The following is a 22,428-nucleotide window of genomic DNA, read 5'->3' as shown; positions in this document are numbered from 1 at the left end:
AAATCTGGCTATTATCCAGCAACCAGACCAAATGCTGAGAGATTGTTAGGAGGGATACAAAATGTATTGTTCAATTCTTAATAACTTTTTTCCTGATTAGAGAGAGGTTGACCAAAGTGTCAGGCAGCAAAACTAATTTGGACTTTAATAATATTCTTAACAACTTTCAAATCAAAAACTTTCTCTACAAATTATGACCCACAAGATTTTTAAACATTTTGAACATAGCAGTAACTATAAACTACCTTTCTTTTCATGTATTATGAGAGAAGTAATAAAAACTGGCATAAACTTATAAGCCAGAGATCCTCATATCAAACTAAACATCACATTTATCTATCAACCTTTAGAAAAATACTCCAGACCAGAATATTCTGGACATAGTTAAGTTTATAACACCACTGTCCACATATAACACAAGCCACACAAGTAGTTGTTAATTTTATAGTATGCATGTATATCTCAATTCAGTATAGGACTAGCCACATTTCAAGTGTCAACAGCCACACTTGGCTAGTAGCTACTACACTCGACAGGAGGGCACGTGTAGAAGTGTTGGAAAAAGAAAGTAATCTGTTTAACACAATGAATTAATTTTGCCTTGCTTGACAAACAGGCCTAGTATGCCATGCATATCAAGCCTATAATCAAAATTTACTGAAAGATTTTTCTACTTTTCTTAAACTTGCCAACAAATATGCTATATTTGATTTAGGGAAAGGCCATAAAATATTTCTCCAAATCAAAGAGCAGAAATGTCGTTATACAAAGAACTTACCAGTTTAGCTGATACACTTTGTTTATATATCCTTCTAGGCATAATAGTAATAGGAGAGAAAAGTTGACTATAAAAGCTACTAAACTTACTACTTAAAAGAAAAATCCACACTACCTTTCAACTGACAATCAAGAGTAATCACAGTAGTATGTATTAGCAGAACATTGCTCTTGTAAACACTGGCTCTAGATTCAAGATTGCTAGATTTAAAATCTGGCTCTGCTAGACTAGCTGCCTTACCCTTGACAAATTACTTAGGCTTTCGGTGTCCTAGTTTCCTCAATGATAAAATAAAGCTCGTAAGAGGTACCTCACAGATTCATTGTGAGGATTAAATGAGACAATACATGAGAAATTATAAGATCAGGCCGTGAGCACTGTAGGTACTTCATAAGTATTACCTACTTTTTTGTGCTATCAGTACCATTAAAACAGAGAATCTCTACCTTGTATAACCTGACTGAAAATAACACCATCAGAACACCTACATCTACACCAACCAAAACTTAACATCACCATCAGAACACCAACACCAGGAACACACTAAACCATCAGCTCATAAACATGCAGGAGGAAGCGTTTTCAGTAAAATAAGTAAACAGTGAACACAGCTCTAAAAGGATATTGGTCTTATATTAATAAAACCATCCCTAAAATAAAGACCTCAAATCATTACAAGGTGCCTTAGATCTGGATAAACACTGAATCTTCAATTGTTCTTTCACAAAATTATGTATATTGAACTTTTTAAACAATGAACAATTTAAATGATAATCATTTCTACATGTTTATTAAGGAGGTTGGGGGCATGGACAGGTGAATAGGCACACCTTTAAAAACCACAGAATTATCTATACGAGAAAATTATCTAAGTTCTATTACATTTTTAAGTACATTTCATGATAAACACAATTTAATTAGACTCTAGGATAACTGTCCCTAATGCTTGTTCTGTGCATAGAGTTACACTAAAACAGACCTCAGGCAAACACTTCAAATTACTGACCCTCCCTGTATAACCACATAAAAACATGAAATAAAGATATGTATGGTCATGAATGAGGATATGTATATCACCTGTCTTCTTGAAGTTAAAGGTGTTGATCCAAGTCCTGGGCTGGAAATGTCATCATATATACTTCTAACTGGTGGAGCTCCACTTTTATCTTTATGAGCTGGTACAACTGGCTGTGGTGGTGACCCCCCTAACAATGTACAAAAAATATAGACAGGTGAGAAAATAAAGAAATCCTCCATCTTTTTGGTAAGATCTTTTAAACTAATATTTTTAAAATAATGACTTAAACTCCTGTCTCCCAGCACTTCTCAAATCTTAATACACAGAAGAAACACCTGGGCATCTTGTTAAAATTCAGGTTATGTCTCAGATCATGTGAGATGGAGCCTGAGGTTATGAATTTCTAACAAGCTCCCAGTGATGCCAATGTTGGTGATCCATAGACTGCACTTTGAATAAAAGGTTCCAGAATAAGTAAATAGAAATTTTAGTTTTTAGTAAACACATGCAACTTTTGTTTTCTCTACAAGACGCTTAACATTTCAATACAAAACTTGATCCTATTTCTCACTTGAAAGTAGGTATTAAACAGCTCCAGTTTGTATACACTTGAATATAATCTCCTAATGTGGAATTTGACTGTCAAATTCCTATTCGTGTTTCTCACAGTAGAAATATATTTAAGTACATAATAAACATACAGGAAAACGACCAACTTGGGGGATACAAAGGGATCTTCGTTAAGTCAGAGAATCAACAATGCCAAGCAGCGAAGCAGTCCAGGCCCTCTGTAAGACTAATGTCTGAGCCTAGACAGTACGGCATAAGGTATTTAGATTAGAGCACAGGCTATAGAACAAGACTGACCTGGGCTTTAACCTCCTGCTGTCATAACCAGTGAGCTTCAGCAAGTTCTATACTGCATTTAGCCTCAGTTTCCTCTTTTGGAGGATACTACTAACTACCCTTTAAGACTGATAAAAGAATGAAAATAACATATAAAATGCTTAGCATACTGCCTGGCTCATAAACACTTACTATATGGTAGCTACAGTAATAAAATAATACACTTGAAATATGTAAAAAAACAAAAATCTGTCCAGAGTAACGTTCTTAAGTGAATCACTTCAAATATAACTTATAATTCTCCCTGATCAATCCTAAAAAAAAAGAAAAAAAAAGATAATAAACCACTTTAACCGAAATAATACCTAAGGACAATTAAAGTAAGAAGAATTTTCATTTAAACATCTATTAAAAGGATATTAGCTCACATTTGGAATTCAACCATTTTTGTAGCTCTCACTACTCACAGTCAAAACTTTCAAGTTATCTTTTACAATATTTGTTTGCTAAAAGAGTCCTGTAAAAGATACGTTTCCTTTACATAACATTTTGTGCGGGCAACTGCAAATCATAGTTTGTGGAGTAAGTCCTTTCACTAAACACACTATAAGTGAGACTCTTAATTCACCATGACTAGAAGTAGAATTCATATCTACATATTTTCAAATTACACTTCTTTTGACTATTTGCTATTATTATATTTAAGATGAATTATTTAAATTGAATTCAGCTGAAGTTAAACGACCATCTTCCCCTCCCCCCACCCACACACACTTTAACATCTCTGAAACAGGGATAATTTACAAAAATTGGCAAATGGTGTTCTATCATATTTAGTGTTTTCTTTCTTAGTGGTACTTAAAATAATGGTGAGTTTTACAATCAATGGCATCTTAGATTGAATAAAATGTAGTATGCATATTTTTAGTGAGTGGTTCTTGGAATTATAGTAACTTATATTGCTTACACCTCTATTCCAATAATCTTAAAATAAAAAATAGAGACACTGCTTAATTTTTTTAAATAAATGTGGTTTGAGGGTGAATGCTGCACCACTACACTTTTTTAAATTCTTGTACATGTATTGATAGTACTATAAAACTATTTTAAGCAATTTACCTACCTGCAAGTAAAGGTGATCTCATTTCCATTACTCCTACTGAAGGGCCACTAATTGATCGAGGTTGTGGAGTCACTGGAGCTGGCAAATCCCCCATTAAAAATCCAGGTAGGAACTGGGCATTAACCCCTGGCTTTGGAGACGTGGGTGAACCCAGCATCATTGGTTCGGATCCTAAATGAATCAGAAAATAAAATAATACAAAGAAAGGACTTTAATGTAACAATATCTAACAAAAAGATGCAAGAATCCAGCATAAACAATTTTGAGAATTTAATCAAAACTGTTAAGTATTACAGAACCATAGTTAATTTTATTATTTTAAAAACCAATAAAAATTATTTCTAGAAAAATGTGAAACATTTTGTATTAACCAAATAATATTTGACAGCTGTTTTTGTTTACATTACTTCATAGATTTAAGAATCAACACTTACTTTTAAATTTTAACAATTTAGATTATCTAAAAAAAGAAAAATCCCTAATATATACAGAATAACTTCTTTCCATTTCTGGATCAGCGTCTACTGTGTAACAACCGAAAACAAGAACAAGGTGCACTAGTTACACAAAGTCTAAACAAATCAAACACAATAGGTTTAGCATGCTGTATGTCCCATTTTTCTTTTCCCATAAACAACTGTCAGTCATTTTTGTAATAAAAGTGTAATCATGCACACATTAAAGCACATATGAAATAATGTGATGATTAGCATACCAATTAAGAATTATATTGAAAAGATTTGGAAAGGTTATGTTTAGGGTCATTTTTAAAACCATTCATTTTAAAGTTAGGAATAACCAATAAAAGTCTCCCTAACATAAAACCAATTTAAGAACTGATACTTCACAATCATCAATTCAAAATTATTTTTCACAATTTATAGGGTAGGTATTATTATTACTCCAACTATGAAAATAAGGAAGCTATAACTTCCTCTAATTTCAGAACAAAATAGCCCAGTAAGGAAAACATGGGCTCTGGAGTTAAGAGACCTCAGTTCCAGTCTCAGCAAAATGGACATAACTGTAGCACCCACCCACAGAGCTTTGATTAGACTTACAGCAAGTAAAGCACTTATCTCAAGTGCTTAATATACAGTAATATTCACCAAATATTAGTTATTATTCTAATAGTATCTTACAATAGCCAAAACTGAGGGACTGATGTGTACATGTAGAATTTGCAATTTCTGCTTATGAAAATTTAATTTTTCAACTATCTGACAAGCCTGAATGTCATTCATGGCACCCAGAAAGGTCAAACATTTGGTATGTTATTTATATTACCTTTATTAACTATTCCTTAACTTCTAAACAGCCTCAAAAATGTGTTTCTTGCTATCCAAATGCTGTCAATTATTTACTCTTCCTCTTATTTCTAATCATAGTAGACCTAGATATTAACAATGCAAACACATAAAAAAGGAAAAAGGAAAAGAAATTCAGGAAAAGAATAAAGCAAATACTGAAATAAGGTGTGAAGAGCTATATTACAATGTAATTACTTCAAATTGCTAGTTACGATGTTACCACAGTACTATTACATATTTCCAAAGAACATACCACTAAAATCAAACCAAAAATCTAAACAAAAGCATATTATGAACATATATTTATAAACCCATAGTAATAAATGTATTACAAAGCTTTAGGTACCACCAACTACCTTCACTCTCCCAGCCCCAAAAGAAAAAAAATACATATATGGCAAGTATAGTAATAATGAAGTCAAGAAAATTTCTGACACATCCGAATGTATATAGTGATACAGTAGAAAGCAACAGAGTGAGGAGGGCACAAAGGGCTCTTAACTGAACTGTCACTTACCACCCAACCCTTTCACTTAGAGAGCTATACCAATGGATCTGGCAAGTCTTAAATTCCATTTCAGTCTTGCACTCCTAACATGTTAAGTACGGTGTCTTACTCAGCTAGCATTGTTTGCTGAAGTAACCATTAGTTTTACTGTACCATTAGGTGCTGGGAAAATGTTTATTCCTCGTCTGGAATATCTGCAATATGTGGACTTGAACAATACAACTAATGTCAGATTTCTGACGAGAGATTTATTCATATTCGTAACCAAAAAAAACACACACTCCAAAATGTTTTTGTTGAGTAGGAAACTTTGGAACTGGAAATGAAAAGTTTTTTGACCTCTAAAATAATACAAGACATAATACCTAGACCAACTTTAAATGTAGCTGAGTATCTCTGCTGATATTATACGTTTAGTTTTTTATAACTAATGCTAAAACAAGTTACTCTATTCTCAAAAGAAACTTATTTTGCACAAAACATAAGCATTATATATCCTTCAACTCTAATAAAACTCATTCTACAAATACATATCCTGCTTGCTCTCCTTTCAAACTCAGAAAGTTGTAACAGAACTTTCAAATACATCCCTATGACAGTAGACGATTTATTTTCTGTTCTAAGATATTCAACGGTTCTCACAAATCCCAAAACTCAGCAGACACACACACACACACACACAAAATCGACATCCTGCTAACTTGGCAAGATTTTCTGAAGACAACACATCTCGGCAATGACCCCCCATTAAATAATGGCAATGAATTTTTTTAAAAAAATCATGACGTGACCGATTAGAGGAAAAGACCTCCTACAATACTTAGTCATTTTCCCAAAATAAAGGCGGGGGAAATCGAGCGAACTCCTGGCCTCCTATTAAGGCTAATATCTCAATGCCTGCCATCACACCTGGTTAATTAAATGTCGCACGATTCAAGCTTCCATTAAAAACAGATTTCGTCTGCAAAGCCCGGGAGAAGGAAGGAATCAAACAGGAACTAGAAGCCTAGGTGACCAAACAGCGGTGAAAGGTAACCACACTCCAGGGCACTGCCCACCCAGGTGTTCACAGGTGAGTTCCTTCCCACCAACGCTTCCCCGGATCCCGGAACCTAGCATCGAGTCTCCCGCGCTGGCGAAGTCCCAGGTATGGATAGGTCTGGCTCCGGCGTATGGGGGCACAAAACAGCTTAGTCACCACAAGACCGCCGTTTCTTCGCCGTCCTCGCGGCCCGCATTTTCCCGGAGCCGCCTTGGTAGCGGCTGGGTGGAGACTCCTCGAGTAGGGGGCGGACTAAGAAGTTGGGTGCGAGCCAGAGGCTGCCCCTCTGCGACTGAAATTAGCAGACGAGAGCCCTATGACTACTGCCTTTCAGGCTTGCCCGCTTCCAAGATTACGGTGTGCATCGCACTGCTAGGGAGGAAAAGCAGTTTTTTACTCACCTAACGTGGGCACCTGGGGTTCCACGGCAAACGCTGCCATCGCAGCAGCGGAGACACTTAGCACCGGACCTCCCCGATTTTCAAAAATGGCGGAAATTCTCCCCACGGGTAGGGGCGCGCTGCCTTGTGGGGTTGCGTAACTTCCGGACATGCGCTATACCTAAGTTGTGGCTCCGGAGCCGCCATTTTGGAATGGGAAAACAGTCTTCTCCGAGACGCAACATTTCCGAGAGGGTTTTTACTGGTAGGGTGATAAAACAATGTGGAAAGTGCGGTTCTGGGAATTCTTATGCTCACCTTGTGAGCCTCCTGATTTTTTGGTGCTTGAGTTTTATAGAAGCACAAGTTATTTTACTCGTGATTTCATAATTAGCGTGAGTTTACCCAGTGCTCTGTCAGCCGTCAGCTTTTCCAAGTACCACCTGGAAAAGTTGGCCTGAAGAAACAGATGGTGCCGCTTTCCAATGTAGATTTCCGGCCTTAGTTGCATGAAACTCAGTTCTCAAAACATATTTTCTACCATCTCTATGCCATTTTTTAAAATTTTGTGTTATATAGTCACAATTTTACATTAAAGCGTAACTCATACTTGCTGTTTTATTATATATTAATACATGCAAAAGGTATTAAATAATGAAGGCTAATAATAAACACCCGTGAACTCACCACACTGCAGAATCCTCTGTGTTCCTCCCTATGCCATCCCTGCTGTCCTCCTCCCCCTACTTTGCTGCTTTTCTTTAGAGCGTATTCAAATATCACACACATATTCTATATATGTGTGTATGAAAATATGTTATTTCACCATTTGCAGCAACATGGATGGACCTGAAAATTATCATACTAAGCGAAGTAAATCAGAGAAAGACAAGTATCATATGATATCGCTTATATGCAGAATCAAAAAAAAAAAATGGGGCTTCCCTGGTGGCACAGTGGTTGAGAGTCCGCCTGCCAATGCAGGGGACACGGGTTCTTGCCCCGGTCCGGGAAGATCCCACATGCCGCGGAGCGGCTGGGCCCGTGAGCCATGGCCGCTGAGCCTGCGCGTCCGGAGCCTGTGCTCCGCAACGGGAGAGGCCACAACAGTGAGAGGCCCGCGTACTGCCAAAAAAAAAAAAAAAAAAAAAGATAAAAATGAACTTATTTAAAAGACAGAAACAGGCTTAGAGAACAAATTTATGGTTACCAGGGGGAAAGGGGGGGTGGGGAGGGATAGATTGGGAATTTTGGATTGACATGTACTCACTGCTATATTTAAAATAGATAGGGAATTACCGAGCTGTCCAGTGGTTAGGACTCTGTGCTTTCACCGCGGAGGGCACAGGTTCAATCCCTGGTCGGGCAATTAAGATCCCACAAGCTGTGTGGGGCGGCCAAAAATAAAATAATATAAAACAAAATAGATAACCAACAAGGACCTACTGTATAGCACAGGGAACTCTGCTCAATACTCTGTAATAACCTAAATGGGAAAAGAATTTGAAAAAGAATTTATACATGTATATGTATAACTGAATCACTTTGCTGTACACCTGAAACTAACACAACATTGTTAATCAAGTATACTCCAATATAGAATAAAAATTTAAAAACAAGAATAAATGAATGGAAAAAATATGTTGTTTTGTTTTGCTCACTAATTTTATAAAAGTGATGTGCTACATGTATATATTCTGAGACGTTCTCTGATCCATACCAAACTCATTATCCTCAGAATACCCACCCATCCTCCCTATTCCCTCTGGGATTTCCTGAAATCCCAAATCCAGCCAAGAATTTTGTAATTTCTGTGAGGCAATAATAATTCCAGCATTAAATGACAAGTTCCCAGAAATCAAAATGTAAAACCACTTACAGATGAATTGACTTTATTTTAACAGGTGTATGGGTTGAAATGTGTCCCCCCAAATATATGTTAAAAAGTCTTAACCTCCAATACATATGAATATGACCTTATTTGGAAATAGGGTCTTTGCAGATGTAATCAAGTTCAGATGAAGTCATACTGAATTACTACAAAATATGTGGCTTAAACTAACACAAATTTATCTTTTATAGCTCTGGAGGCCAGAAATCTGAAATGAGTATTATAGGACTAAAATCAAGGTTTCAGCAAGGCTGGTTTCTTCGGGAGGCTCCGGGGAGAATCTGTTTCCTTGCCTTTTCTAACTTCCGAAGGCTAACTATATTACTTGGTGTTTGGCCTTTTCCTCCTGCTTCAAAGCCAGTGGCATAGTATCTTCTAGCTCTCTGACACTGCTTCTCTCTGCTTCTGTCATTACATGGCCTTTTTCTTCTATAGTAAAATCTCCCTCTGCCTCCCTCTTATAAGGACATTTGTAATTACATTTAGGGCCTACACAAATAATCCAGGATAATCTCCCCATTGCAATATCCAGTTGCAGTTATTAAGTTAATAATCACATCTGCAAAGTAACATTCATAGATTCCTGAGATTAGAGTGTGGATATCTTTGGAGGCTCCATTCAGCCCACCACACCCAGCAACCCGCTTTCCAGAAATAATGTACCAAAAAATGTTCATCAATGAAGGGATTTTGATATAAATTATGGTCTAGCCAAACAAAAGCACATTATGCTCCTGTTAAGAAGAATAAGATGGATTTGATATGTGACTGTGTGTATTGACCTAGAAAAATCTCCATGATTGATATGAAAGAAGCAATTTGAAAACATTATACAGCATCATTTTATTTTAATTTAACAAAAAGTGTACTTTTGGGAACAGATGCAAAGAGAAAGGCAGATGCTTGTTTAAATAAAGGAAAAACCTAGACTACCTTTCTGCCAAACTGTTAACAGGGAAGGTAAAATAGGAGAGGGGTTTGTAAATTAGAGGACTTAAGGGCCTTCAATTTACCTTATATAATTTTTAGTGGTTGATTATAGGAGTTACTTACTATTTTTAGTATTCTTCAAATTAAAACTTTTTTTCCTTTAAGAAAGTCATTTTCCTTTCTTCACTTGCCTTTCAAACTTCTACTCTTTCAATTGTCTCTTTCTTTACTGAGTTATAAAGATGCCCAGTTTTCCCTATCAAAAAACCTTCCCTAGACACTGCTCTTTTTTCTATCGACCATACACTAATTCCTCTCACATTTTCTCTCTTTTTCTCAAGATCTCAAAATAAGAGACTACAGACTTTAGTAGATGATCTATTTCCCTAACTTCACCATCTTATTGTTTAATTCATTACACACTGGCTCCTGTGTGAATCCTCTTCTGAAACTACTGACCCCAACTATTTTTCCCCTAATGGCTAGATTAAGCCTGTCTCCTTGACATCTGCAGTATTCAACAGCTTTGACAATCTTTTCCTCTCTACATTGTTTGCCTTGTTTTTGGTGGTACTACACTTCCTGTTTCACCTCATAACTTTCTATTCTTTTTCTGGCTTTTCTATACCTGATCCTACTTCATTCTAACCTGGACACATTAATTATTAGTAGTCAAGCCTTTGTCCTCTCTCTCTTCTTCAATTCTTTATAGTCTCTCTTGGAGTCCTCATCAATTGTCACATCTATGAAAAAAATCCCCAATATTGTATGCCCCAGCTCTCTCTAAGCCAAATGATACTTTTCCAGATGCTTGATGAACAATCTACCAGCACATCAAACCTCAAAAACAAACTCATCTTATCCCTAAAATCAGCCCCATTTCGGTTGTCCCTTTTTCTATTAGTCTCAGAAATCCAAAATTTAAAGCACAGTATGTTAGAGCAGAATCTAAAGTAGGACGGACCTGAATTCGAAGCCTACCTTTCCCACTTAAATCCTGTATTACTTCAATCTGTATTACATCTCTATAGATTTTATTTTGTGTAAAATAGAAACAATACCTACTTTGAAAGGTGGTTATTCTTAGTACAGTGCCTGGTCCACTTTGCTTTTTCTGGCTTCCACCTTCCGTTCCATCAAACATTCAAATACCAAGTCCTATTCTTTCTCTCTCCTCAATACCTAGACAACTGCAGTCAACTCTTAACATCTGCCTGCCTTCAGTCTCTCCCACCAAGTCCCACACCACTAGCCAATGCTCCCCTCCTTGTACACATTAGTCAGCTGTCCAAAACCATCACTGACTTCCTCTTCCCTACAGCAGCCTCATTTTCTTCAACGCCACAAACTTCATGTGTGCAGCACATGCCAACCAATAGTGTACTCCATTACACTATATACATTCTCACCCAGGCAGCAATGGAAGAGGAAAATCAGAATCTCTTGGGGGTGGGTATGGGAGGACTTCCCCGGTGGTCCAGTGATAAAGAATCTGCCTTCCAAAGCAGGGAATGCAAGTTCGATCCCTGGTGGGGGAACTAAGATCCCACATGCCGCACATGGGGCAACTGAGCTCGCACGCCACAACTACTGAGCTCGCGTGCCTCAACGAGAGAGCCTGAGTGCCACAAACTACAGAGCCCAGGCGCCCTGGAGCCCGCGCGACACATATAGAGAAAGAAAAACCCACACACCACAACCAGAGAGAAGCCCGGGCGCTGCAACCAAGAGCCCACGTGCTGCAATGAAAGATCCTCCATGCCTCAATGAAGATCCCACGTGCCACAACTAAGACCGGCTGCAGCCAAAAAAAAATTTTTTTTTTAAAATAAAGAATCTCTTGGGGTGGAAAGTGCTATGGACTGAATATTTGTGTCCCCCAAAGTTCATAGGTTGGAAATCCTAACCCCCAGTATGATGTTATTTGGGGATGGGGACTTTGGGAAGTGGTTAGGTCATGAGGGTAGAGGCCTCATGAATGATATTAGTGCCCTTATAAAAGAGCCCCCATGGGCTTTCCTGGTGGCGCAGTGGTTAGGAATCCGCCTGCCAATGGAGGGAACACGGGTTCAAGCCCTGGTCCGGGAAGATCCCACATGCCGCGGAGCAACTAACTGAGGTTGCGCTCTAGACCCCGTAAGCCACACTATTGAGCCCGCATCATAACTACTGAAGCCCAGGCGGCTAGAGCCTATGCTCCACAACAAGAGAAGCCACCGCAATGAGAAGCCCGTGCACCACAACGAAGAGTAGCCCCCGCTCGCCACAACTAGAGAAAGCCTGCGTGCAGCAACAAAGACCCAACGCAGCGAAAAATAAATAAATTTATTTTTTTTTAAAAAGAGTTCTCAGAGAGCTCCTCATCCCCTTTGGCCATGTGAGGATATAGCAACAAGATGCTGTCTGTAAGCCGGGAAGCAGGCTCTCACCAGACACCAAATCTGCTGGTGCCTTGATATTGAACTTCCCAGCTTCCAGAACTGTGAAGAAATAAATGTCTGTTGTTTATAAGTCCCCCGGTCTATGGTATTGTTATTACAGCCCAAACAAACTGAGACAGGAAGGTAGGAGCATCTTTTTTAATGATTTCAATAGGTACCCTGAAAGGAATATACATTGTCACCCTGCCTTCACCAAGGGAGGTTGAGAACCATGGCTTCGAAAATAGTCTCTTCACCCTCTCACCCTAACCTTCTGCTCCAATCAATTCTCCCATCATTCCCCCTTGCAAGCCTTCAGCCTCTTGTGAAAGATCTTCACACTGTATTCCTTGCTCACAGCAATCTCCCTGCCTAGCATCCCTTTGCTTTCCACCACAATTTGCAAATCCCTGTCCTTCTCACAAGTAGCAGCTCTCTTCCACCACGAAACTTGCCCCAGCCCTGCCAGCCCTCAATCATCATTTCATTTCAAAATGTACAACACATTTCTGCAACTCATTTGTTCCAAGATATTTGTTTTGTAAGTTTTCTTTTCAGCCCCGTTAGATGAATTTTCTTGAGGACAGGATCATAACTTTTTCTATTCTGTATTTCTATCACTTTACAATAAATCTATGTTGAAAAAGTAAATAAATGAACAAATTAATGATAAGCTCTAAATAAACAATAAACATTGAATAAAATGTAATTATCTGATATAACATATTTGATGCAATGTTGCATGTTTTCAGATGTTTAAAATAATAATTTTGCACATTAATTCTATTAGAGGGGCTTATTATATATATTATACAATGAAGACCTATTTGTAGTTCTGTTTATCCTTTTTTGGGTAAAATGAGATTTTTATAACTTGGATTATCTTGACTGAGTAACATTGTATGGCACCATTTTACTTTTTTGTGTTTCTTGTTAAACTGCACACTTTAGAAATATTGCACGTTCATCATAGTCTTCTGTACATGAATATTATTATCTTAACTGCAATACTTGTTTTCCTACTTTCTTTTCTGAACATAGTAAATAAAATGTCACATAAAGTGGAACACCTGTTCCCTGTTTCTATTCTGGATTTGCGGTTCCCTGAATGCTGCCTTCCAGTGACATATGATTTCATCAAAGTGCTATTTTTGTAGACCACTGATTTTCAAGCTTAGATGGAGAACGCTTTCACTTAACAAGGTATTGCGCAGATACTTAATACATACAACAGAACCACTCTGGTTGGGGAAAAAAGAAAAACAGGTAAAATACAAGCCCCACTAACTCAGTGTTCTTACCCCCAAACTGTCGACTGTCGCCTCCAAGTAACCCCTGAAACACTTGGTTAAAGTACCTAGGGCTATAGAGAGTCCAACCTGAAAATTAGCTCTGGGCTATATATATTTCAACTTTCTTCTAAACACAAAATAAATTTTTTTAAAGTGAGAAATATGTGAAATCTCAAAATTTATTTATTTTCAATATATTTGATATGTTTTCAGTCAAACCGCTGTGTATCTATCATACATACTGAATACTCATCAACCTATTTATAAATGTCTATTAATATGCAGTATTTGTATATAAACCTAAATTCTTAAATCCCACTCCTAGACTATCTTAAAAATAAAAACAAAGAATTTTTTTAATTGAAGTGAAGAAAAACCTTATACACCTTTGGTAAGAATTTAGAGAAAGAATAGAGTTTGTCACCTTTGTAAAGAGAGCAAGGAGAGGCGACATCTTCTCACTCTTTTTCTGATCATTTCAGCCTTTGGCAGCTGGTGTAGCATGGGCTGTCCGTCACGTAGACTGTGATGTCACATAAAGCACACAGAGGAACCATGATTTCCTAGGGCCCATGAACAAGTGATCTCCAAAAGAGCTTCGTTGTGTTTAAGATGTAGGGATTGTACCCAGAAAAATACAAATCCATTATTTATTATTAGCATTATCTCACCGCTATAAGTAGTGATGACCAAAGCTGTGTCTTTATAATTTAAAATAAATAATACATTTGGAAACTTACGAGTTTTTTCTATCATTTCATTACAATAAACAGCTGGCAGAGAGGGTGTATGAAACATCAAAAGATACATTAGTTTAAGAATCCGCCTATCAATGGGACACGGGTTTGATCCCTGGTCTGGGAAGATCCCACATGCCGCGGAGTATGTGCGCCACAACTACCAAGCCTGTGCTCTACAGCCCGCGCACCACAACTACTGAAGGCCATGCGTCCTAGAGCCCGTGCACTGCGAATACTGAGCCCGCGTGCTGCAACTATGGAAGCCCCGCACTTAGAGCCCATGCTCCACAAGAGAAGCCCCCGATCGCCGCAACTAGAGAAAGGCCGCAAGCAGCAATGAAGACCCAACACAGCCAAAAAATAATAAAAAATAAAATAAAATAAGGTATGGAAACAATTTTCTAAAAGCAAAACAAAACAAGCAAAAAAACCCCATTCCGATAGGTATGTAGTGATATCTGGTTGTGATTTTAACTTGCACTTCTCTGATGGCTAATGATGTTGAACATCTTATCCTGTGCTTATTTGCCATATGTGTATCCTTTTCTGTAAAATATCTCTTCATGTCTTTTGTCCATTTTCTAATTAAATGGATTTTTAACTATTGAGTTTTGAGAGGTTTTTAATATGTTCTATATACTAGTCTTTTTCTTTGGATGTGTGGTTTGCAAATATTTTCTTCCACTCTGTAGCTTATCTTTTCATCCTCTTAACAAGGGTTTTCATAGAGCAGAATTTTAATTTTGATTAAGTCCAATTTATACGTTTTTCCTTTTATGGATCACGAGTTTGGTGTCAAGTCTAAGAACTTTTTGCCTAGCCCTGGAGCCCAAACATGTTCTCCTATTTTTTTCTAGACGTTTTATACTTTTACATTTAAGGGTATACTCCATTTTGAGTTAATTTTTGTTGAAGGTATGAGACTACATCAAGGTTCTTTTTTTTTTCTTTCCCTACAGAAATCCAGATGTCCAATTGCTCCAGCAGCATTTGTTGAAAGGCTATCTTTCCTCCATTGAATTGTTTTTGAACTTGTGTTAAAAATTAGAGTGTTTGCATGAGTGTAGTCCTGGGTTCTCTATTCTGTTCCATTGATCAATGTGTTTATCTCTCTGCCAATATTACACAGTCTTGATCACTGTAGCTGTATAATGTCTTTTAGCTATGCCATAAATACTACTATAGCTAGTACTTTATATAAAGTATACTTTATTCTTCTTTTTCAAAATTGTTGTAGCTATTCTTGTTCTTTGCCTTTCTATATACATTTTAGAATAATCTTATCTGTATGTATAAAAATTCTTGCTGGAATTTTGATACGAATTGCATTAAACTTGTATATTAACTTGGGGACAATTGACATCTTTACTATGGTGAGTTTTCAATTCACGAAGACAGTATATTTCTCCATTTATTTAGATCTTTGATTTCTTTCATCAGCATTCTATAGTTTTTGGCATATAAGTCCTATACATGTTTTGTTACATTTACAACTAAGTATTTCTCCTCTATCACCTTCCCTCTCTCTCTCTTTCCCTCTCTCTCTCTCTCGCTCTCTCTCTCTCTCTCTCTCTCTCTCTCCCCACCCTGGAGTGATTGTAACTAATATTGTATTTTTAATTTTGGTGACCAAGTGTTCATTGCTAGTATGTAGAAAAATAATTGACTTTACTATATGTGTCTGGTATCCTGCAACCTTCCTGAACTCACTTATTAATTATAGATTTTTGTAGATTCCTAGGAACTTTCTATGTAGACAATAGTGCTGTATGCAAAAGGAACACTTTTATTTCTTCCTCTCTGATCTGTATGCCTTTAATTTCCTCTTTTTGATTTATTGCTCTGGCTAGAAATTGCAGCAATATGTTGAAGAAATAGCGAGAATGCACATCCTTGCCTTGTTACCAATCTTAGCAGGAAAGCATTTAGTCCTTCACCATTAAGTATAATGTTAGCCATAGGGGTTTTTTTTATGGCTGCTCTTTATCAAGTTGAGAACGTTTTCTCTTTTTCTTATTTTTCTGGTAGTATGCTAAATGGGTGTTAAACTTTGTCATAATTTACCATTTCAAATGAACAATAAATTTTGTCAAAATTTACCATTTCAAATGAACTATAGAAACCTTTATGTCTTGGCTCAACATTTGAAAATCAATCAGTAAAGTCCACCATTTTATCAGGCAAAAGTAGCTAATATTATCCTCACCCATTTATAATATAATTGTTTTAAATTGTTTCTCTACACATATTTAGAAGCATATCAGATTTTCATATAATTTTGTCTTCGACCATGAAATATAATGTAGAAATTCAAGAGGAGAAGGAAAGTTTATTGTATTCACTCATATTTTTATCATATTCTTTTTTCCTGAGGTTTCTTCTTTTATCATTTTGTTTCTGTTCAGAGAAATTATTTTAAGCCAATCTTTTAGGGTAGTTCAGTTGGCCCAAAATTCTTAGTTTTCCTTCATCTGAGAATGTCTTGATTTTCTCTTAATTCCTAGAGGATGTTTTTGGTGGGTATGGGATTTGAGGTTGACAGTTTTTCTCTTTCAGCTTTTGAAAAATATGATGCCATGTCCTTCTGGCCTCCATGACTTGTGAAGAGAAATCTGTTGTCATTCAAATTGCTTTTCTTTTATAGCGAAGGTGTTTTCTCTGTCTGCTTTCAAGGATTTTTCTTTGCCCTTAGTTTTCAGAAAATTAATTATGATGTGTCCTAGTGTATATTTCTTTCAGTTTATCCTACTTGAGATCCATTCAGATAGTATGCATGTAGTACTAAGCATAACCCAATAGTCCTAAGAAGCCCAATATTTATTAAGAGCATTTGTTAAGAGCATTAGTTCTAAGTCTACTTTGGGTTGCATTGTATGAGGTTCTATAAATTACAAGAGAAAGTAAAATTCTAACACTAATAACAAAAAACTTTTTTGTTGTTTGGAATATCTGCATGTTCATTAACTATGAATTATATTATACAATTTAACACTTTATTATTTAAAGTAAAGATAATTCAAGGGACTATCCTATAGACTGGGGGAGGATTAGAATACTCCATGCTATAGACTGAGGGAAGACTGATACTCCCTGTGCTATGGGCTAGGAGAGACCTAGTTCACTCTGTGCTACAGAATCAGGAGAGGCTGGTACATTCTGTGTTACAGGGGAGGACTAACACATCCTGTGCTGTCAACATATATTTTACAAAAGCAGAGAAGTTTCCGAAGTATGTACAGAATGTCTAAAAGGTTTTTCCTGACCAATTTAGAATAACAAAATAATAATATTATTAGTATAGCACTTCACAGTTTTAGAAAACACATTTTCGTACAATTCAGTTGTAGAGCCATTGATTAGGGGAGATGATATCAAGTTAACAGATAATAAAAGAGAATGACTTTAATTGCTCCAGGTTCCTCTGACCAAAGTATTGCAATGGGAAGACCAATAGTTGACTGGTCTGAGTGGAGTTGAGCCTCAACTTGACCATGAATTTGCAATGTCAAGGAGCCATACACTTGTGGCATTTGGCCAGCTTGTTGTATTATTTGTGAACAAGGTCCACAGCTGTCCATCCTTGCTCAATGGAAAGAGATCACAGAATTGAATTCTAGTGATTTCCCAATTTCTTAACTCTACTGAAAAGGAAATTTACTTCTTCAGTAAAGTTTCAATGAATGCTTCTTTTGTCTGGAATTAATGAGAATTGTAGAATATATTAGTACTTACTGAAAAAAAAAAGTCTTCTTGAAATACAAATAAGTGCTTAACCTATTCCAAGGATATGGACTATATAGTGAGAAAATTTCATTCCTAAGCTACTCATCATTTGGAAATGTACATCAATTTTTTATTTAAATCAAGTGCCCACTACTAAGCTAGGTGCTATCACTGTAACTTCTTCAATATTTGCAACTTAATCCTATTGTAATAATAATTGCAACAACTTTCAAAGAAACAAAAAAGTTTATAAACATTCAATTGCTAATTCTTTCAACTTTCTTGTGAGGACAGTTAACAGTTTACCCATACAGATACGGTCATCCAAGGACTCTATACCTTGACAGAACAGAAAAGAGTATCAATTATTTCCTTAAATGTCAGCTTGATTAATATTTTTAAAGTATAAAGGTCTTTTGGGACTTCCCTGGTGGTCCAGTGGTTAAGACTCTGTGCTTCCAATGCAGGGGGCGCAGGTTCAATCTCTGGTTGGGGAACTAAGATCCCACATGCCGCGCGGCATGGCCAAAAAAAAAAAAAAAAGAATAAAGGTTTTTTGAAAAAATCACTTATAAAAGGAATGTGTGTGTGTGTGTGTGTGTGTGTGTGTGTGTGTAGCTTGATGAAAACTAAAAAAAATAGGCTGCATGTTGGGGAAGGAAGTTTTTAAAATATGATTTTAGGGCTCTGTCTTATTGGTATCTGTAGACAACTTTTTTTCTAGTGATTTCTAGGAAATTGTTTTCTTTAAACTTTGGTATTTATCGTTAATGTTATCATTGTAGGTAGATGCTAGTGAGGAGGAGTTTTTGTACTTCTTCTTACAGCTGCTATTTACTTCAGTAGGACCAGGAGCAGTCGTGTTGGGAGATCCTTAGAAAACTGCCCTTGGTCATTTGCCCACCTCTCCTAAGAAAGACCTCCGTGGTTCAGACATTTTAAAACAGGGGTTAAATCTAACCAGCAGAAGACTGAGAGAGCAATGTAGATATGTCTGGTTATTACACGGTGGTGTTACTTTGAATGCAGGATCCATGGGGGCAGGGATTTTTGACTGTTTTGCTTATCATCATATCCCCAGCACCTAGCACTGTGTCTGACATGTAGTAGATGATCAATAAATAGTTGTTGCATATTTGTGACCACCTAGAGGTGTGGGATAGGGAGGGTGGGAGGGAGAAGCAAGAGGGAGGAGATATGGGGATGTATGTATATGTACAGCTGATTCACTTTGTTATACAGAAACTAACACACCATTGTAAAGCAGTTATACTCCAATAAAGATGTTTAAAAAAATAGTTGTTGCATAAAAAAGTAGAGTCTTCAGGGGAGCCCCTGAGTGTGAAAAAAAGTTCTTTTTATGCGTTGAAGAAATACTGAGAAAAAATGCTAATGATATCCCCAAAGCAAGATCAGTCTTATTTAAGACATGCTGTTAGAATGTCATAAAACCGAAGATAGGCAATTATTATACCAGATTTTTTTAAGGGGAAAGAGAGAATGCTATAAATTATACACAGCAAGCTGTATGCCAATCCTGGGGAAAATATAGGGAACTTTTTGTTTGTGATCACTTACAAAAGCTTGCATTTGCTTTTATAAAAGGTATATATAAACAAATCTCTAGTGGTGAGACACTAGCTGTCTTCGTTTACCCCCCAGAGTTCATGAAGTTGCATTAGCAGCAATTACAACTATTATTAAGTAGATTCACAAATTTAGTAGAATAACTGAACTGTGGAAAGAGGGGAGTGGGAACTCCTTGCAAGCAATGAAAGCAATTTCCTCTCCCGCTGGTATGATATACAAATGGGAAGAGTGGGTGAAAACATAAGAACAATAGCAAATTGCACTATTTGTGTGCTTTTTTTTTAACTTTGAAGAATTCATCACTCTGTAGACAAGAAGCATTAACAAAATCAGGTCACTGTGTTTATACTTTACAGTGAACACTGTTTATATTGATAGAATTAGACTCTCAAAAAATTACCGACAACATTAGTTGCCATTTCAGCTTTTATTACATAATCTGCATGGTTGTAACATAGCTTGACCTGCTATCAGAAACACTCCATAAGGACAATTATTAAAAATTTTGACTGTAAATTATAGGCTAGACAGTCTGGGTCCATCAGGAGAGATAAACCACACAATAACTTGGGCCAGAAAAGCTTGATATAAAAGTTTATTAACCATAATAGGAGTGGAGTATGAGGGATTGGTAAGAAAGGAAGAAGTAAACAACATAGGAATAGCAGATATAAAGAGCAGCCACCACCCCTGGGAATGAGTTTTCAAGGAAGAAGACTCCCAGGGTTGAAATCTGGATCTTGTTGCAGAGTGAAGCTATGGCTCACTGAATGGCAGAGATTTGGAAGAACTTGCTGGAAATCCACCCTCTAGGATGCCAGGCAAAACTGTTGACAGGGAGGTGTCTCACCATAGGCACTCTGCTATAAAACCACCCCAGGGCATTATCTAGGAAAGCTGCTCCCACTGGGTGCTATAGGAGCCAAGTGCTGAAGAAGCCTGGCTCCCAGGACTAGGTGGTGGAGAAGCTGTGAGCACTGTAGGAGGCTGTCTGAACTGAAGGAGCCTGCCTCCAAGCACACCAAGCCGGTGGAAATGCTCCTTCCTCCTGAAAGGGCTCTCCAACACACAGCGCCTTCTACTGACAAAGCTCAACATCACACCGGCTGTTGAAGGAAAGATATTTAAATGGCCCATCTTCCTTTTCATAGACACAATGAAGAGTGGATTTGGAGCTGAGACAATGAATGGATAATTGGCACATAAGCCATTATTCTTTCATATGAGTGAAAGCAAAATACCATATACTGAATACTCTTGCTGGTTGTTTGATCAGCGTTTTTTTCAAATAGTTCTGGAAGAAAATTATTCAGAGGGACTTCCCTAGTGGTGCAGTGGTTAGGACTCCACGCTTCCACTGCCACGGGCACAGGTTCAATCCCTAGTCGGGGAACTAAGATCCTGCAAGCTGTGAGGTGTTGCAAAAAAAAAAGAAAGAAAGAAGGAAAGGAAGGAAGGAAGGAAGAAAATTATTCAGATATTAAAAAGGGTACTCATGTTTTTTGCTGCGTAGGGTCCTATGTGGATCCTGTTTCAGACCTAATATTCCCTGCTGTCACCCTCATGCACTGTCAGACATGGCTACAGATGTACATTGTGGTTCATTTGCTGGAGCATGAACTGTGATCTGCAGTAGGTACCATTAAGCTGGCACAACAACATGCATCAATGTTTTTCCCTTCCTTCCCCCCTCCCTCCCTTCCTTCTAACAAGCAATTTTTGAAGGCCTGTTATGGGGTACACACTAGTATAGATAAACAACATAGTAAAAATCTCTGCCCTCGTGTGGAGCCCAAGTTTTGATGGGAAAAGCAACAAAATAAATAAAATATATAATTTTGGTGATAATTAGGGATATGCAGTAAATAAAACAGGAAAGGTAGATATAAGTGTTAGGGATGGGAGCAATTTGAAATAAGGTGGTCAGGGAAGGCTTTACTAAGATAGTAAATCTCAATTTAATCTGAGAGTAATTCAGTATCGCTTGACTTAAACTACTAGAATATTCTATTGAATTTTCACTGCCAATTTATCCATAGTAATGCCAATTACAAGATCTGACTTTAGCTTTTCACTTCTTGAGGTGGCTGGAGGATCAAATCTCCACAGACCTTAAACTAATTTATATTCCAAAATGTATAATTTTGTGTTTTGCCAACAGATTTGCTTAATCCAGGATTTGACAGCAAATAATTTTTAAGTCTTTTAAAACAAATAACCTCAAAGAGTTAAAGATATTAATGGGAGAAATAGTAAATTTATTAATTTTATTAAAGTATATCAATACCTAGAAACAATAAGGGGCACGTTATAAGTATGGATACAAAACGGTAAGTCAAAGTTTCACTTGAAGTAGAAAAGCTTAACTATAAGCTTTTTTAAAAGTATATCAAAGGAAATGAACTATAAATGTGTTAATCATAAAATGCCATTGTATGTATCACAAGAATATAAAACTTTAAAATCTTCTGGTTTAAATTCTTAACTACAGGGTGACTAAATATGTTCAGGATGCTTTGGGCAGCAAAAGCAACTAGTTAAAGTCACCTGACAAAATCAATTAATTCACTGTGCTACATTTGTTTGTTTTTTTAATGTATTGTGGTTTTGCTTATAAAGGTGTTAATTCATTGAGTTAATTCACTGGGTAAGGTTTTAAGACAATACTCTGATTTATAATTGTTACATTCCAGAATCTTTGGAGAAATTACCTTTGAGGGGGACTTTCTAAAATAGGAAAATCTATTTTAAAATAGAGGCCAAAAATCCTTGAAATACTTTTTCCACTCCCTTGAAACAGATGTATATTTGAGATCTGTTTATAGTATGTGAGACAG

The 22,428-nt window shown here is 36.9% G+C and overlaps 1 protein-coding gene across 4 annotated transcripts in view; it reads right to left on the bottom strand.

The window, feature by feature from the left end:
- Positions 1-7,121, bottom strand: part of NUP35 (nucleoporin 35) — a 37,578-nt gene extending 30,457 nt beyond the window's left edge. The window contains exons 1-4 of one of the 4 annotated variants that reach the window (XM_007115858.4): positions 7,027-7,112; positions 5,053-5,158; positions 3,766-3,936; positions 1,856-1,983 (exon numbers count right to left, since the gene is read on the bottom strand). In XM_007115858.4, the coding sequence (XP_007115920.1) occupies positions 1,856-1,983; positions 3,766-3,925 (288 nt within the window). In that variant the 5' untranslated portion in view covers positions 3,926-3,936; positions 5,053-5,158; positions 7,027-7,112. Of the gene's footprint in view, positions 1-1,855; positions 1,984-3,765; positions 3,937-5,052; positions 5,159-6,492; positions 6,756-7,026 lie in introns of those variants that run through there. The other 3 variants (XM_007115856.4, XM_007115857.4, XM_007115855.2) reach the window with 3 other exon arrangements.
- Between the last annotated feature and the right edge of the window lie 15,307 nt (positions 7,122-22,428).

Source organism: Physeter macrocephalus, chromosome 2, assembly GCF_002837175.3.
Source record: "Physeter macrocephalus isolate SW-GA chromosome 2, ASM283717v5, whole genome shotgun sequence".
Lineage (NCBI taxonomy): Eukaryota > Metazoa > Chordata > Mammalia > Artiodactyla > Physeteridae > Physeter > Physeter macrocephalus.
The sequence above is the reverse complement of the archived record's forward strand: the minus strand, read 5'-3'. Positions and strand labels throughout refer to the sequence as shown.